The 18429-nt window shown below is 43.4% G+C and overlaps 1 protein-coding gene across 1 annotated transcript in view; it reads left to right on the top strand.

Annotated features, from left to right (window-relative positions):
• The window catches only part of Fstl4 (follistatin like 4), a 433260-nt gene that overhangs the window by 37588 nt on the left and 377243 nt on the right, over window positions 1-18429 (top strand). Inside the window, exon 3 of the mRNA XM_026780565.1 lies at window positions 9933-9966. Coding sequence (XP_026636366.1) covers window positions 9933-9966 — 34 coding nt within the window. The remainder of the gene's footprint in view (window positions 1-9932; window positions 9967-18429) is intronic.

Genomic DNA, 18429 nt, shown 5'->3' with positions numbered 1-18429 from the left:
AGAGAGAGAGAGAGAGAGAGAGAGAGAGAGAGAGAGAGAGAGAGAGAGAGAGAGCACATGTGTGAGTAAAGGTTCCCCAGAGGTGAGGTGAGATGCTGACATTGGACCCCCTGGAGATGGAGTTACAGGTGGTTGGTGAGCCACCTGGCATAGAAAGATGCTCAGAGCCAGACTCTAATCCTCTATAAGAGCAACATGCACTCTTCAGTACCATGCTATTTCTTAAGCTCCAATACCTGTTTTCTCACAGGATGTAGAATTTTAAGGTTTTGTTCACCATACTTTTAAGGGTATTATTTCATCATCTTCAAGTTCTGCTTTCTCCTCAGAAGTAGGCCTCACCCTTCTGTTGATGCTGCATGCTCCATCTCCACTAGCCTCTCTATTACTAGTCTTAAGATTGCTTTTTATTCACAGCCATTCAGCAATTTTGCTGTGAGAACCAGGGATAGATTTCTTTGTATTGATTGTGGTCAGAGTTTGTAGAGGTCTCAAATGTCTAGCTTGCTGTCATTTATTAATTAAAAAAATTTACCACCAGTCTGTTTCCAAATATCAATTCTGCTCAATTCTTTCTCTCTCTTTATTCTCAAATTCCAATCACACCCATGTTTGGCCTTTTCACTGGGTCATGTGTCTCTTACACACATATAATTTTAATTCTTGTGTTTCTTCACCACAGTTCTTCAGTCGATTGTTTGCTCCGGACCTGCCTCTCACCCAGCAAGTCCTTTCCGTTAGGTGTTAAATCTGATTAATTCTCTCAGTTATTTGAGTTTCAGTTCAGAGTGTCCACTTGGTTCTTTTAATGGATTCCTGTTTTATGCAGAAACTTAGAACCCTTTTTTCTGTTTTTCAACATTTTAGCCATATTCTGAAGCCTGTGTTTGCTGATGTAGAGTCTAGATAACCTGAGGTCTCTTTTCTTGGGTTTTCATTGTTTAATGCTGTCCTCTGTCATGTTTGGTAATTTTGGACTGGATGCTGGAGAGTATGTGTAAGGAGCCTTAAGAATAATTCTTCTGGCTTTCCTGAGTTACAATTTTTTCCCTAGGCACAGAGAATGCTTGTTAGATCATCTTGATCTATTCAAGTACACAAATTACTTGAGAATATTGTGATGTTATAAAGCCTGTCTGTGTACCAAGGCCATTCTTTCTCAGTTAGCTTCTGACTCCCTGGTATCATGTTGCCATTGAAGTCTGTACTCAGATTTTATTATTTGGGGTTTATTTAAAAACACTTTTCACTTTGTAAGCCTGGACTATATTTTCCTTGTTTCTTGGCCCCTTGTCCTGTGTGTGTCCAGTTTAGTCATAGAACTTTCAGGGGAGCTTTGTGAACACCAATGGGCAACTGCTTTCTGAATCCTGTCTGTGGGATTAAAAGAAAAATTTAAAAAAATGTTTTAAATTGATTACTATTCATTATGATATTGGTTGTGGCTTAGGTGTGTGTATTCTTTCTTGGTTTAGGCATGATCTGTCTGTACCAGGTTTCTTAAAGGTGTGTTGAATTTTGTCAAGGGATTGTTTTTATCTGGATCTATTGAGCTGGTCACTTGATTTTTGTTCATGATTCATTTTACATCCAAGATTTGCCTTTGTTGAACCATCCTGACGTTTCAAGAATAAGACCACCTTGATTGTGACATATGATATTTTTAACATGTTATTTAATTTGGTTTGTACATATTTGGTGAGGATTTTTGTATATGTCCATCAAATACGTTGGTTTGCAGTCTTAAGTTTTGGTTGTGCCCATACCCAAATCGAGTATAGAGGTAACAGTGGTTTCACAGAATGAATTCAAAATCAGCCTCATCCTTTGTATTTCATGGACCAGCTCAAGGAAGAGCATCATTCGTTCTCCAAATGTCTGTAAAGTTCAGCAGAGAATCTGGTACTGAGGTCTTCATTGTTGGGAGACTTTATTCCTACACAATCTCATTCCTTTTTCTTTTATTTCCCGAGGTTTTCTTAGATTTATTTTTATTCTATGTGGAGGAGTACTTTGCCTCCTTGCTTGTATGTTTGTATGCCACATACAAACATATGCCTGATTCTTGCTGAGGTCAGAAAAGGATGTTGGATCCCTTGGAACTAGAGTAACAGATGTTTGTGAGCCACCATGTGGGTTCTGGGAACAAAACCCAGGCCCTCAGTTCCTAACTACTAAACCACCTCTCCAGTTCCCCTTGCTGAAGTTTTTAATTTCCTCTTTAATTTTGGTAGGCAATGTATACCAAAAGGTGCAATCATTTCTTCTAATACTCCACTTTATTAGGGCCAAGTTTTCAAAGTGATCCCTGGTTGTGGTGATTTGTGCTGTAATCGCTCATGTTTGACCCCAAATCTGTTCATTTCAGTCTCCTCTATCTTTCTTTTGGATAGTTTGGCTAAGGGTTTGTCAATCCTGTTTATCTTTCAAGAAAAAAGTCTTTTGTGATTGAACCTTTGTGTTTTTCACATTTTATTTCACTAATTTCAGTTATAATTTTCTATTCTTTTTTTTTTTTTTGCTTGGGATTTAGCTTATTGTGTTTTTTTTCAAAGATCTTGAAGTATACCATTACATAACTTGAGATCTCTCTGATTCTTTTCTTTTAGGCATTCATTTATATAAACTTACTTTATGTAAGATATATATAGGATGGCCTTTATTGGATCTCACAGATTTTGATACATTTCCATTTTCATAAGAATCTAGGAAAAATTTTTCTTCTCCAATTTCTTTAGTGTCTTACTGATGGAACATCTCAAAGTTTCTGTATGTGTTATACAGTATCTGTAGTTGATATCTAGTATTATCTTATTGTTATCTCACAAGGCACAAGAAGTTTTTCTGTTTTTAAAAGTTTAAGTCTTACATTCATGACCGAAGGAGTATTCAAACTTTTGACACTGCAATATGACAATTGCTATCTAAAAGGTTCATGCTCAAGAACTGAGCAAACAGGTTACAAAAGAGTTTTAAAAACATCACATAATACTTAAGCAAGCTTACGATTTTATATTAGACTACATTTGTATACTTGGCTGTATGTATTGCATATAGCCCATGAACTGCAGGCCGAACATGCTGGACCTGGAAATCTGTTCTGAAGAAAATTCCATGTGCTACTTAAAGAAGGTATATTTTGTAGTTGCTGGATAGAACATTCTATAATTGTCTGTTAAGTCCAGTTAATTTATAGTATATTTATAGTATGGGTTAACTCTGAAGTTCCATTGTTGATTACTAGTTTGAATGACTTACAGTGGTAAGAGTGGAGATCTGAAGTTATCCAGTACTAGTACAGTGATGTCTGTCTATTCCTTTTGGTTCAGTGGTGCTTGTGTCCTTTCGTTTGGTGAACCACCATTCAGGGAACGTTCTTTGATATCTGCTTTACTGACTAATTTTTGGTTGGAGTCTACTTGGTGGGATAGAAGCATAGGTATTGCTGCTTTCCTCAAGATTTGTTTAGAATGTCAGTTCCCAGCCTTACTCTTTGTATATGTCTTTGCCAGTAAAGTGTGTTTCTTGCATTCAGCAAACAATTGGATCTTGTGCTTTAATCTAGACATCTCTTTCATATCTTTTAATTGAGGTCACATATAGTCAGAGAGACAAACTAAACGTATATCCTAAGTCCTATCATTTTGTTATTTTTCTGATGTTGTTTTTTTTCTTAATTCTTTCTTGATGATCTATACTTCTACTAGAAGTTATTCTTTCCTGCTTGCTATTGGTTATTTTTGTTCATTCTCTTGTATATATAGCATTTCGTTAAGTTTTTCCTATAATACTGGCTTACTGATCATGAATTGTTTTATATTATACTTATATTGTTAAATCTTTATTTCTTGTTCAGCTCCCAGAACAACTTTGCTTTATAGTAATACAGTTTAGATGTTGTTTTCTTTTCAGGGTTTGGAACATTTCATTCCATGTGCTTCCATCCTTAAGAGTTTCTGTTGAAAAAGAACTCCAGTTATTCTGGTGGGTTTACCTGTGTAGCTGTGTTTATCCCTTGCAATTTTCAGTGTGCATTCTTTGTTGTGTATTCTGGTGTGTCTGTTGTGAGTCTAAATACGTCCTGTACCTGAATGTCCAGATCTTTGGGGAAATGTCTGATATTATTTTATAAACATGGTTTTAATGTGTGCTATAACACTTCATTCCATTAAAAAAATCAGTTTGGTCTTTTAATCATGCCACAAGTTCTTACATTTCTGTTCATAATTTATTTTCTCTTAACTATTTGTGATTGTTTTCTTTTTTCAACATTATTCTCAAACTCTAAACTCTTCTGCTCTTCTCAATCTCATTTATTGGCCTTGCAGCGAGTTTTTAATTTGACTTAAAGATGTTTCCATTTATAAGATTGCTCCTTGTCCCTCACCCGCCACTCTCTTTATTGAGAAAACCATTCATATTCTGCATTGTATTCTTTAATTTTTTATCTGTTTTCTTGTAAGTTCTTGGAATTCATAGGTATTTTTAAGAGCCATTATTTTGAATTCTTTATCTGACATTTTTTTCTACTTTAGTATCTTGGTAGTTATTTGCTAAAGAATATGACTTTGGGGATTAGTCATGTTGCCTTGGTCTTCTGTGTTTTCTGTGTTGAGATTTGTGGGCCTGTTGCTCACGAATCTCTTCTAATTTTATATTAGAGGCATTTTAGGAAAGAGCCTTCTCGGTCTTGGTGGTATCTTTGGACATCAGCTTGATGTCCTATGTGCTGAATGCATTTCTGGTTGGATTTCGTAGTACAGTTTTTCCGTTATTCCTTTTGTTAGGATTAGTGTATTTTGGCACAGTGCATATTATTCCAGAGTCTAGGTGTCTGCTTTCTCCATGGGCATGAGAATGTGGGGATCCTTCTACTAAATCAGGGTAGGGGTGTCATGGACAGCAGTGACAAGGGGATAGACTCAGTTCTAGATGAACTGAAGTATTCTAGAAGCCGCTCTCCCACAGTGCTTTATAGGTATGGTGCTCTGTACGGCTGCTGTAGCGTAGGTGGATGTCCAGGACTGGGTCTGGTTGCTCCTGGCCATGCTGATGTGGCCATTGACTTAGAGTTTTTGTCTCTTCTATTCTTTTGAGGTAAAGAATGTGTTGAAGTGTGAGCAGGGGTAGGGTGTGTGTAGAGGAGTCTGCCCTGACTCTTAGCTGGATAGCCTAATGGATGACTCATTTCAGTGCATTGTACCAGGGCCACATTGAGTCATAATGGGGACGCTGACCAAGATAGCATGGCACTATTTGTTGTGTGTTCCAGAGGAAGGGGGAGTGTGGAGACTTCTGCTTCCCGAGGCAGCACGTGCAGGCACAGGGTCCTCGTGACCCTCCTGTCACAATATTTTAACGCCGAACATGGCAGAGCAGCAGGTAGCTCCCACATGAACTGAAGCCACACTGCCCTTGGATCAGACTCCACTTTGTGTCCGCTCCCCTTACCTAAGCTGTCTCTCTCTTTCTCGTTCTTCCCCTTATTGCTTTCTCCACCACACCCCTGCAGGCCACCGCCTCAGCACTGATGTGCTTCTCACCCGTTCCAAGAAGAAGACTGTCTAGGTTCCTCCCAGCCTTGTCTGCCTCATATTAAACTTGAGAGTGTCTCTCTCGTCATCCACCTCTCTGAGATGCTGTTTGCAAGTTGCTGGGAGCCAGGAGGAGCTGCTAGCTCTAATCCATCAGCCTGGCTCCACCATCAGCTTTGGAGTCAGGTTTAGGGATTTTACAATCAACTGGCCGCTGACCAAAATAACAGAAGTGAGACAAGTTTAATCTCTTCGCTGTTTGATCAAGAACAGAAAAATGTGAGTGAGAAATCTTAAATGATCAGGCAACCCCCTTCCACATCACTTTTATTCAAGTTTGAAACAAGGTCTCATTTTGTGGCCAACGCTGGTCCAGGAATTTTGCCTTCCTGTCCAGCCTGCCAAGTGTTTACAGAGCCGGGCTACGATGCCAATCTTTCCTAGTTTTATTTAAGCTGTATCAAGTCACGGTAATAGGAAAACTTCTAAATTCATTACATAAAGCTAGAATCCTTTAAGTTCCTAAATCTATAAAAGTTTTATCAACCTTATTTATGAGTATAAAATCCTAGATGAATCAGTATGAAACATACTTAAAAATCACAGCAGACAGTATTCAAGATCACATTTTTTTTCTTTTTTTGTTGGTTTTTTTGAGACAGGGTTTCTCAGTAGCTGTGGAGTCTATCCTGGAACTTGCTCTATAGACCAGGCTGACCTTGAACTCACAGAGATCTGCCTGTGTCTGCCTCCCAAGTGCTGAGATTAAAGGCATGCACCACCCCTGTCTGGCCAAGACCACATTTTTAAAATATGTGTTTATTTTAATTATGCGTGCTTGGGTATTTGCCTACATGTGTATATGTGCACCACGTGTGTACAGTGCCTGTGGAAGCCCGAAGAGGGAGGGCTTCAGATGCCCTGGTACTGGAAGTAGAGGTGGTTGTGATCTGCCACAGGGGTGTTAGGAGCTGAAACATGATCCTGCTGTCTTTCTAGCCACCACAATGGTGTTCTTAAAAGTGCATCACAAACTAGAAAAGCTTATTCCAGAAAGGCAGAGTGTTATAAAATCTACTTTATAAACCACCCTGTTAATGAAACTAAGGCAAAAAAAAAAAAAACAAAACCATTTCCATAAATGCGGAAGAAGCACTTGATAAAATTCAAGACATATGTATTTTATTTTATTTTTTCTTCAACAAATATGTATCAAGCACCTGTTCTCTTACAGTCCTGAGGCTGCAAGATTGAAACAGATCCTGGCTCCATCCCAGCCCTCTCACCAACAAAGTGAAGCAGTCAGCAGATAAGCGAGCAAGGGGACAGGCAGTTTCACCCAGGGCATTGTTTACGTGAAACTCAATGTATATCGATTGCACTAGTATAGTTCACACATCTCTGCCCAAGACTTGCTTCTAAAGATTTTCTCTTTGAAGTCAGAAATGAGTTGAAAGTGCTCGCTTTGTCTGCACATTTTTTTATTTTAGGAGGTGGGGACAGAGTCTCGTGCCGTGTCTCAGATTGGCCTTAAGTCATGTAATACAGACTTTCCTCAAACTTGTGGTAATCCTCCTGCCTCAGTCTCCCAAGTCCTGGGATTCCAAGCATGTACTGCTGTGCCCAGCTTGAAGCATTTACTATCCAGCTAAGGAAGAAGTTAACGAGACGGGAAAGCAGAACTGAAAATGGGCACTAAGGACAGAGATGAGGCTTGCTGTGTGCAGAGTACAGGACAGCGAACTGTAGCTGCTTTTCGTTGGTTAGGGAACCTCAGCAGCTCATAAAAGCTGCAAGTGGAAACCCCCCAAAAAGCAAAGAGGAGACCTATGGCAAACAATAGGAAATTTGGTCAAGTGCCTGGTTTTTAAATCTGGCTCAGTGGGTAAAGGTGCTTGCCGCCAAGTCTGATGGCCTGAGTTCGTCCCCTAGGTCCACACGGTGGAAGGAGTGAACCAACTCAGGTTGATCTGAGACCTCCACACATGTGCTGTGGCATGCTTTCATCCAAAGATATATGTATGCATGTGACCATCCCTCACTTTCCACAGGGTCTGGGGATCCAGACTCAGGTCCCATGCTCGCGTGGTAAGTGCTTCATTCACTGAGCCATCTCCCCAGCCCTTCATACTCCATGAAGAAATGATTAGAAAGGCCGTGTTAGTTGAGAAGATGCAGGATCATATAGACACCAGCTTTCCTTAATGTATAAGCTTTACGCAACCACAACAGCAATTTCGTACAGGTTTTCCTGGCAGCGCAGGAGCGGACTATGACTACCTGTCCATTCGCAGCACTGTGTGGTGGTTCCTAGGGGTAGAGTTGCCAGGCCCAGAAACAGACTGCTGAGGAGCAGCTTGGGAGACGATGGCTTTGCCTTGGGCTTATTCATCTCGTATCATCATTCCTGTCTCCATGCCATTGCCCTGACCCAGGTCGTCCTCACCGGGGCCAGCATTCAGGAGGCCCTTTTGTATCCTCATGTCAGGAGACCCAGCATTGCTGAGTGTTGTGTTTCTGTTAGTTTACCTGCCTTTGTGTGACTTGCGTCTTCCACTGGTCCCCATTGGGCTTTTCACTCACAGAAGTCATTAGAGTGGTCTGGATTCATTTCCTTGGCTGTGTAAAAAATCCTACTTAAAGCAACTTAGGAGGAAAAGGATTTATTTGATTTACAATTCCAGATTATAGTCCGTCGGTGAGAGGAAGTAGAGGCAGGAATGCAAACAGCGAGTCACGCCATATCCACCGCCAAGAGCAAAGAGAGAAATGGAGCACACGCCCTTGCTTGCTTGTGCCTTGTGCTCAGCTAGCTCTCATCACTCCTGTGCAGTTTGGAATCCCTTTCGTCAAGAGTGGTGTCACCCACGATGGGCTGGGTCCTTTGCTAGTCAATCAGCTGTCAAGACAACCCCCTCACACATGCCCACAGTCCAAACGAGCTAGTCCATTCCTCCCACTCTCAAGTGCGACTCTCTTCCCAGGTCATCCTAGGCATGGCAAGATGACATTTTAAACTACCACCAGAGGTGGGGAGACTTTCCAGGATGGTCTCTATTGTTGCTTCCCTCTCCTGACCACTCAGGAATGCCAAAGTGGGAAAGACCGTGCCACCTGCTTACCCTGCAGTGTTGAACGGCCTTGGTGGGGAGGAGGTGGAGGGCCACATTGTTGCTTTCTTTTAGCAGACAGTGCAGAATTCCCGCTCAGCTCGGCCTTGTGGTTTTCATTTGAAAGCAGCGGTTTATGATGAGTTGTAGCTTCTTCATATCCGTTATGTAACCATGGTGTGTGTTTCTAGCTTCTTCCCTTTAATTCTTCTCCCGGGGACTGTCCTCCTCTACCCCAGCCTACTGTATACCCACTCAGCGTGTGACCTCCTGTTCTCTCATCCTCCCATCCCGGTGCACGCTCCCTTCCTGTGCCCTGCCTGAAAAGCTGCCCATTATTCAGTGCCATGTTCAAAGATTCTCTTAAAAAATAATTTTCCTTGTTTCCAGCTGAATTTGAAATGCTGGCATTTATCAAGGCAAATCGCCCTTTGATTTCTTAGTAATGTGTATTTCTTCTGAAGCTCCCTGTTCAGCTGAATTTTAATGCAGACGTCCGTGGCACCTGGGCAGTTTCTGAAATAGTTTGCTTATTGCACTGTACAGAGCACAGGCATCAGAAAGATCCCTGGGGTAGGATTGGGTAAGCCAAAGGGCTTGACTTAGCCCGGTGACCTAGACTCACTAGCCAGACTGTCTGTGAGAGCTCAGCCTTTGGGAACTATAGCCTTACACAGCATGACTATTTTTCCTGGGGGCCATACAAGCACATAGAGATGAGGCTAAGCATGGGAACCACATCCCGGAACTATAATATTTGGAGCTAAACTGGTTCAAACTTTACATAAAGAAGACCCACGATTAACAATGTATTTTTAATTGTTTTAGCTGTATTTTTAATTTCATGCATTATGTGTTGGGTGTTAGTGTCCATATGAGTGCAACTGCTGGAGGAGACCAAAAGAGTGTATCAGATCCCTTGGGGCTGGAGTTACAGGTGAACTGCCCCACAGAGGTTCTGGATACTGTACTTGGGGTTCTCTGCAAAACAGTGTATACTCTTAATCTCCCCAGTCCCAATAATGTATTTTTAAAATGTAAAATTTCCACAATAATAAGTTGTTTATATTTACAAGTGTGTGTCTGTGCACTCACTCAAACATATGTGTACATGTGTGTACATATGCTGTGTGAGATTAGGAGACCCAACATTGCTGACTGTCCCACCTTGCTACTGGATTCACCTTTTGGTGAAAACGCAACTAACAAGACAGGAATCATTTGCAAGTTTCTGTACCTTCGGTATCTTTGAATTATCCTTCAAAACCACATCTCTTTTCTCTTCCAGGAAACGAGAGACTTTGAAGTCACAAGAAGAGAAGGTAGGAAAAATTTACTTACATCTATATCATCCTTGGCACTATTGATGAAGCTAAGGTGAACTTAGACCACAGGCAGCCTGTTCTTTGAAATGCCATGTGGTCTTTCCTGCATGCTAGCTGTTTGCCTTTGGTTCAAGAGACCCAAGAACTTAACGCTGGGTTTGCCTGTGAGAGCAGAGGCTTCTGCCTTCAAGTATCAGGGACGGCTGTTGGGAACTGGTTCATTCACCATCACATCTATGGTCTCTGAAGAAGACTCTCATTTTTGGGTGATGTTTGAAGTCATTGAGTTTCACCCAGAAGAAAACATTAATAATAGGGACACACACACACACACACACACACACACACACACACACACACAGTTTATGGTTTGGGGAGTTTCATTGTTGGGCAGGCAAAGCCTCTATGAAAAATGTTACTGATTAGATTTTTATAGCTTCATCTAAGCCAGAATAGAAATAACCAATTAATTTCCCCCTTTGAAAACAATTCCACGATGTTCCATTTTCCCTGCCAGCCTTTCTCTGGCACATTTGTTTTCTGGTCTCAGAGGTAAGCATGTACGAATGGCAATTTCAGAATCTTCTAATGGAAATTTCTCTTCTTTACTTTCAGTAACAGCTAGTCTCTAATGAGAGAATGTCTTTTGTGTGATTTGTGGAATCATCTCTTTACTGTAGGGACGGGGAGTGAATAAAGCCAGAAACCGTAGTATATTCTCAGTCTAGCTCAGAGGCTTTGGTCCTCCTCTGTGGTACTGTCTCCAAAAGAGTGATGATGGGGTAGAGAAACACCCTTGGCTCCTACGTCAAACACTCCTGGTTAGTTAGCACCGTGTACTTTGCAACGAGAAGCTGGGGTAACTGTGGTACGAGCATTTAAGAGCTCATTGATAACATCCTGGCAGTGCAGTCCATACCTGTCACCCGAGTGGCTGGCATCCGTGCTCTGGAACCATAAATTCAAAGGATCTGGATAATCTGATTCTAACAGGAATTTTCTGGCTTCCATGGACTCAGTATACAGTGGCCTCTGGACCATTTCAATGGGGCAAACCACATTCTCTGGCTATTGATACTGAATTAAATGAGATGAAGATAGATGGGGGGCAGTTTTCATTTTAGAAAATTCCCTTCCCACTGGGAGTAGTGACTGTCAGCAGGAGAGAAGGCATGAAGGTCGGAGTTGGCATGCCCTGTGTGGCTTTGAATAAGTTGTTCGCGTTAGTACCCTGCCTGAGAATGTCTGAAATTAATTTGTATGAAGGACTCACATATAAATTTAGCTTCTTTGTAATCTTACTGTCTGTGTATTGAAAACGTCTTTGACTATGCTGGAGTTTGGGACAGTCATATGTATTTCTTTCTAAAGACATAATAGTCCTCCCTGAACTCTCAGGGTTTAGAATTTCCCAAAGGATGACGGTGAGCACCCCAGAAAGGGCACAGACACGTGGACTATGCTGTCTTCATCACAGTTCCTGCTTTCTAAGCCTTGGCTTCCATAGTGACTAACTGGGAACATGTTTCTTGGGTTGTTACTAAGCAAGTCTCTCCCTACATCACAAATGTGGTTTCTTCCTATTGTGAACGATGTCTCTCCTGTTTTCTTCTGTCAAAGTAGAGTGTTTAAGAGTTCCTGAAATAGCTTGGTGTCAATACTTGTCACACGGCAGTGAGAAAGGGAGGTTGTGGCCTTGGAGGGTATTTGCAAGTGTTTGGGGACCTGAGAACTCACTGCCTTGGGATTTGCAGGTTGTTAATCTTCAGAACAGTATATTAGTATAAAAAATAATAACAGTGCTGTGAAAATTTTACCAAATTATTCCTATCAACAGAAATAGATTATTATTGTCAGCAGAATAACTGTTGGGTTGAATCCTTGCTCTGACTTGGCTTGGAACAGGAGAGGCTAGTCATGCTCGATTTACCAAACCCCAGGAGGGTCCATAGTGATCAGGAGAGATCACTCTGAGTGACTTTTGAATCTAACAGAATCTAAGAGAGTTTTCCATGTAGGTGTGTTTTGTTTAATTTCTATAACTTGGAGCAGCAGCTCTACCTACCTGACAGTTAATGTCACAGACACATGACCCAACGCAAATCCCCACTATGACTTTCAGAGGTGCTTGAATAAGTGTGGTGAGATGTGAGAGAGGCTGGCACTAGCCTGGGAGGTGATGAGTCTAGGCTGAACCTTAGCGAGGGGGCAGGGACGAGAGAGGTGACTGCCTCTGACTCTATTTAGTGTTCCTACAGCACTATGCTTTGTATGCTTTGAGCCTCATCCCAAGTCCCCTCTGCTTCATAGCATCCAACTCTTTCCTGAAGCATTTGGCTTCTGCTGCTAATCCATTCTATTCATCACCTAACAGCAGAAACCTCTTCTCTTCTGTTCTTCTCCATGTTCCCCACAATCCTAGGCCAAGGCCAGTAATTTGTTTATACGTGTTTCTTCTTTAAGGTGACATTTGAGAATTTCATTCATGGACCCAATGTCATTTGATCATATTCACCCCATCCCTTTAATTCCCCCCAGATCCACCCCTACCTCTATCCTCACCAACTTCGTGTCCTTTTTCTCATAAACTATTGGGTCTGCTTTCTGATGCCTGTATGCACGTGGATGTAAGATCATCGACTCAGGTATAGACAACCTATTAGCTACCACACCCTTAAAGAAGAGTTTCTCTTTTAGCTGCCAACAGCCGTCAATAGTTCCTAAGTGATGGACAGGAAGCAGTGAGCCCCTCCCCATCCATGCTAGAATGTTGACTGGCTTGATCTCATGTAGGCAGCTACAACTGAGATGAGTTCAAGTGCAGTGGTCCTAGAATGTCCAAAATTTCAATCCAGTCCTTTCTGCTGTCTTAAAATCTTTCTGCCCCTCTTTCTTGATGTTTTCTAAGCCTTTGGCACAATAGTGTGGCTGGGTACTCCAGTCATTTATTTTCTGCACGGTGACCAGTTGTGACTTTCTGTGTTAACCACTGTCCACCACACAAAGAAGTTTCTCCAGCAAAGGCAGAGAGTGTGGAGAAACAATAACATCTTGATCCTACTCACTGGGAAGCCAAAGTTAGTCTGATATTATGTCCATTTAATAAAACAGCAGTAGTCAGTTTCCCCCTAGGGCTCATGAGCTCCCCAGCCATGGGTTCTTGGCCAGATTTACAGCAGTATCAGTCACACATCTCCTCCTGCAGAGCAGGCCTTCTATCAGGAAGTGGTTGGTAAGGCCCATAGTGTCCACACCACTATCTGACCCATGGATGTATCTTGCCAGGCTGGTTGTTATTGTAGCTTTCCCAGTTTACAGCTGGGTAAGACTGGTGGTGACTTTTTCTCCATCAGCCTGCATAGGACCTCACAGGAATAATTATTTCTTGAATTATGTACAAGCTGCCCATGTGTGCCCTGGTCTTATCTTCGTGATATACTAGTGAGGACCCAAGGCCTTTAGATTTTAAAAAGGTAACTTAAAAGAGAGATTCCAAATTGTTACTACTAGTTTTAAAAATACCATTATAGTTCTTCAGTGTGTGTTGCCTTCTCTGGTGACATTATATTCTAATAGGTTCTAATAAAAAGAAAAGACACATTCTGTGTACATCCACTAGGTGTTCCTTGGCGATGCATTAATGAGAGGACTTCAGGTTCAAATAAACTTGGTGTCATATGGGGCCATATTATGAGACTCTGTTCTCAAAGAAAACAGACTAACAAAAATGGTATATTGACGTCCTAAGCTGGAGTTTGTGAACGTGACCTTATTTCCTAGGGTCTTACAGACAATAGACAAGCCAAGTTAAGGTAAAGTCATATTGATTCAGTGCTGGCCTTGGTTCCATGCATGAGGGGCAGTAGGAGCTTCATATATAGATGCAGAAGGAGAATGCCAAGTGAAGGTAGAGACGGGGCATCGCTGACAACCACTAGTTAGGAGAAGGCATGGGGGCATTGCTCCTAGAGCCTTCAGAGAGGGACAGTGAATGGTCCAGTCAACTCCTCCTTCGATCTTGGTCTTCTGATTTTCAGAACTGTGAGAAAATGAGTTCCTGCTTCTGAAGCCTCCTAGCTTGTGGTGCTTGAATACAGCTAGCCCTGGGGTACCCATACCCTAGTTCAGAAAGTGCTGAACTCAAACAACCAGATGAGGAGTTTGTTTGGGCTGCAGAACCACTCTGGCTTCTTCTGTGTTAAATACACTCTCGGCAGGGAAGATAATAGGCAGCATTTCCCCAAATCAGCTTCCCATGGGATGAAACTTTGCTGGTGTTCTGGGCTGGCACTGCCCTCGGTGCCCTCATGAGATCTGCTGTAGCCAATCCAGGCAAGTGGATGGCTTCCTCGGCGGCCAGGCACCAGGAGCTGAGCCTGTCTGGAATGGTGAGGTGGGTGCAATCATGCCACCCTGCCCAGAATTTTTCATGGATGACGGGATCTGAACTCAGGGCTTCATGCCTTCACAGAAAGCCTTCTACCCACTGAGCCATCTCCGGAACCCAAGCATGGTTCTTTTTACACCTCTTTCCAGACACCTAAAATTTAATTTCAACCTCTTCTGAAACTTCACAGCGAAGAGTTGCCAACCTTAGTCCTTCCAAGCCACTCCCATGTTCACTCAGGGCAGGTGCTGATTGTGCCTGCCAGAATCCATTGGCTCCCACCAGCGCTTTTCTCTGACTGATCCCATCACTTTGAATTACAGCCATAGAGCACCCTCGAGCTCTTGGAGCAAGTGACTTGGATAATTCAGCCCTTGTCAGCTATCTCTGAAGGGCAGGAGGTGATCTGTAAGCTATTCCAGATGTCTGTGATTGTGCAGTGATTAGGGGCTTGAGTTCGGAGCTGGGCACCCGGGTGTCATGTTGTATTACTGGTCCTCCCAAGGATGCTCCACTTACTGTGTTCGGCCTTAGCTGGCCTGACCTGGCTTTCCAGGAAGGCAAGGAGAGATGGAAGGATGAGGATGCTGCTGTTTTCAGGGGAGAGGAAAGGAGGGAGAGTCACCCTTAGCCTGGGTGACACTGGGTGCTTAGGCTACTTAGCAATGCAAATCCCCCCAACTAAACAGGACTTGCCAGCATTGAGTGTGAAACTAAGACCCTGGCTTCCTGAAAGTCCCTGGAATCAGTCCCCAGTTGACAGCTGCCTCTAATGGCCCCTTTATTGTTCTGTGCATCTGGGGGAACTTCAGCTATCAAGATCTGTATGGTGTTTGCCATTAATTCTGATTTTGTTTAGCAGATGTTTTCTGGATCTCTCCGTTGCCTGCATAATGTGTCTCACTCTAATGGGAAGTGGCTGACTCTGGGCTGAAACGGATGAATGAACTCCCAGGTTTTGAGGGGACTAACTTTAATGGGTGCAGATGGAGGGAACTTGAGGGAAACTGACCAGAGGTGACAGTGCTGGGGCAGTAAGTCCTTTTCAGTTGTAGATGTCTACTTAGGCAAGGCGGGAGTCCCCCCCCCCCCATTCATTCCTCTATACTGGAGCCTTGCTCGTTCTTGTGCAGGTGCTGGGCTCAAAGAAGTGGAGAGTGACGCCGCTCTTTACAGTCCTGACTCAGCAGAGTCATCGTTTCTGTGGCACTCTGTCTCTCGTAAGCAGACAGAGAAGACTTTGTACCCAGTTGCCCCACAGTAGATGGGAAATGGGCGGCTCTGCTGCTAGGATGTCTAATGAAGTGCAGATGTTCTACACTCAGGCTTTTGTTGTTTGTGTTTGTGTAAGTGTGTATGTGTGTGCACTGTGGAGGTCAGAGGACAACTTGCAGGAGTTGGTTCTCTCCTTCTTCCATGTGGGTTCTGTTGATTGAACTCAGATCATCAGGCAAAGCTGCCTGCTGTGAGCCATCACCATCCCTCCAGGCTCTACACCCATCCCTTAAAGACAATGCTCACGGGCCACGTCCTTGGGGATTCCCACCACAATGCTTAGACCACGGAAGCTATCTGGAGTTTGTGGGGAGTCACATTGTCAATGAGATAATGATTTCTGTTCTTGTTTTATTTCTGTTGCTATGATAAGACATCTTGACCCATAGAAACATAGGTTGGAAAAAGAGGGCCATTTGGCTTACAGTTCCAGGTTACAGTCCATAATTGCAGGGGAGTAGCATCATCAGGAGCTTGAGAGCTCTGGTCACACAGCATCCATAGTCAAGGACAGAAAGGAACAAGGCACCTGTGTCAACTGTTTGCTCACCCAGGAAGTTTTCTTTACTCTTATGTACTTCAGGGGCCAGACTAGGGATTGGTGTTACCCACAGTGGGCTGGGTCAATTAACAATCAATACAACTCCTTGCAGACATGCCCACAGAACAAGCTGAACTAGATAATTCAACTGAGACACTCTCCCTGGGTGATTCTAGATTTTGTCAAGTTGATACTTACACTAGCACAGTTCCCCTCGGTGTGAACCACTGCAGCGACACAAGGACCATGAGATCATCCTTCCCCTGTCCCATCATTATGATCCCACCCCTCAAAGTTCAGGAGAAAGAGGAGATAGGCACTCTTATGGGACCTGCCAAGTTCTCCTCCTGGCACAGAAGTTGCACCTCCCCTGAGCATCCACCAAAAGATAAGATTGGCGTTTGTTATCTTACATCCTTCCTTAGTCCCCAAATCAGGAGTCTGCACTTTATAGGAACCTTTGAAATGGTCTTTTTTCTGTAAGCACCGACACTCTGTGAAGCTGTTTGCTCCGGCATATTAATGTGCCGTCGGCAAGCCTTTGGAGTTAATTATCTGTGACTTAAGAACCATTTATTTCTGTCTCTTTGTCTCATTGTCACCCAGCACTTTTCTTTATTAGGAAACAAAGTAGAGAACCCAACTGACCATTATGTCCTAATTCTCTGGCTGTCATCAAAATTAGTTTACCTCTAAAAAATTTTTTTTAACAACCCCTACCTCCCAAACCTGTGCCATCTCATTATTTCCAGATTGTGCTGTCTCTCTACAAATCTTTAATTTCTCTGCATTGGCATGAGCAGAACCCAAACTGGGACTGAGCTGAAGGGGGAGGTAGCTCGTCTAAATTAGCAAGGCTGTCAATGTTCTCGTGTGATTTATCACCCTTACTAGCTGAACAGTTGGCTTTTTTCCCCTCCCTCCAACTATGGCGGGAGAACCACAATGTTTCTTCTAGGGTACACGGGCTGGTGAACCAGCCATGGCTACCGTGATGGGCCTTTGCAGATCAAGTTACCATAGTTGAGTGGGTCTGTGAGTTAGTTACAACAAGTTTCTGGGTCTCTGTATTCTCGTATTTGAGTTGTTCTTCTTACACAAGGCTTCCATTCAATTCCTGGAAATGCTTCAGGGCCTGCTTATAGAAGGCTTTGTGTATGGTGTTGGATTTCACCACAGAGAAGATGACCTTGTCTTGATGTCCCTGGGAAGTCAGGGCCCGTGTGCTGGAGAAATGAGCAAATGGGGTGAACACTGGCTCTGTATTATATTGACAGTACCCCACACCTCTTGGGACCGAGATTCCAGCCAATGGCCTGAGTGTGGTTGGCACTATGAGACGGTGCACAGAGCTAGTTTGCCCCTAGACCATCAACTCTTCACTGTCTCTGCAGGCCATGGCTCCTCAGTTCATCCTGGGCCTCTTGGGTGTTCTCTCACTACCTCAAAGGCAATGTCCTGGGGCCAAATTGGATAGACAGTGTTTGTGGGGAGAACCTTCTCTGTGAAAAGGTGACACAATCTCTAGGTTGTTGGTTGCTACTGTAAGTTTCCTTGAGGTGACTGAAGGGTTTGCTGCCTTCAGCACACTTGATGTGGGCCCAGGGACCTGGCTTTTCTCTTCAGTTCACCCCTCTGGTTGATTTCCCCGTACACTGAGCGCCAAACTTCCTCATCCGGTCATTAGAAGAGAGGCAGCATAGCGTCAGCCTCTAACTGTGGTGCCGGGGTTCTCTGGGACTGCATATACTTAAGTCACACAGCCTTCCTGAGCCAATGACTGAGGTTTAGGGAGAGTCACCAACTATGCCCTCTCTGGCGGGTCATTCACCAAGTATGGGAGGAAGATGATTCCCTAAATGACAGCTGGGACGTGGAAGCAGAAAAGTTAAGAATAACAAACAACTCTGTGGGGTTAGGAAGATGGCCTGGGGTTGGAGGTGGGCTGAGAGCACTGCCTCACAAACCTGATGGTCTGAGTTTGATGCCCAGAATCAACAAACATAAATGCCAGAAGCAGTAGGGGAAGCATCTTCAATGCCAGCATGCCCTGTGTGGAGATGGGAAGTGGAGACGGAATACCCAGAAGCTCACTAGCCAGCTAACCCACCTTGCAGCATCTCACAACCAAAGCTGCCATTTCCTGCTTCATTCTCTCTCTCTCTCTCTCTCTCTCTCTCTCTCTCTCTCTCTCTCTCTCTCTCTCTCTCTCTCTCTCTCTCTCTGTGCCTCATTATCCTTACAGTCCTAGCAGTCA

This window comes from Microtus ochrogaster, chromosome 7, assembly GCF_000317375.1.
Source record: "Microtus ochrogaster isolate Prairie Vole_2 chromosome 7, MicOch1.0, whole genome shotgun sequence".
In the NCBI taxonomy this organism is placed as follows: Eukaryota; Metazoa; Chordata; class Mammalia; order Rodentia; family Cricetidae; genus Microtus; species Microtus ochrogaster.
This window is presented reverse-complemented; position numbering and strand designations above follow the sequence as displayed.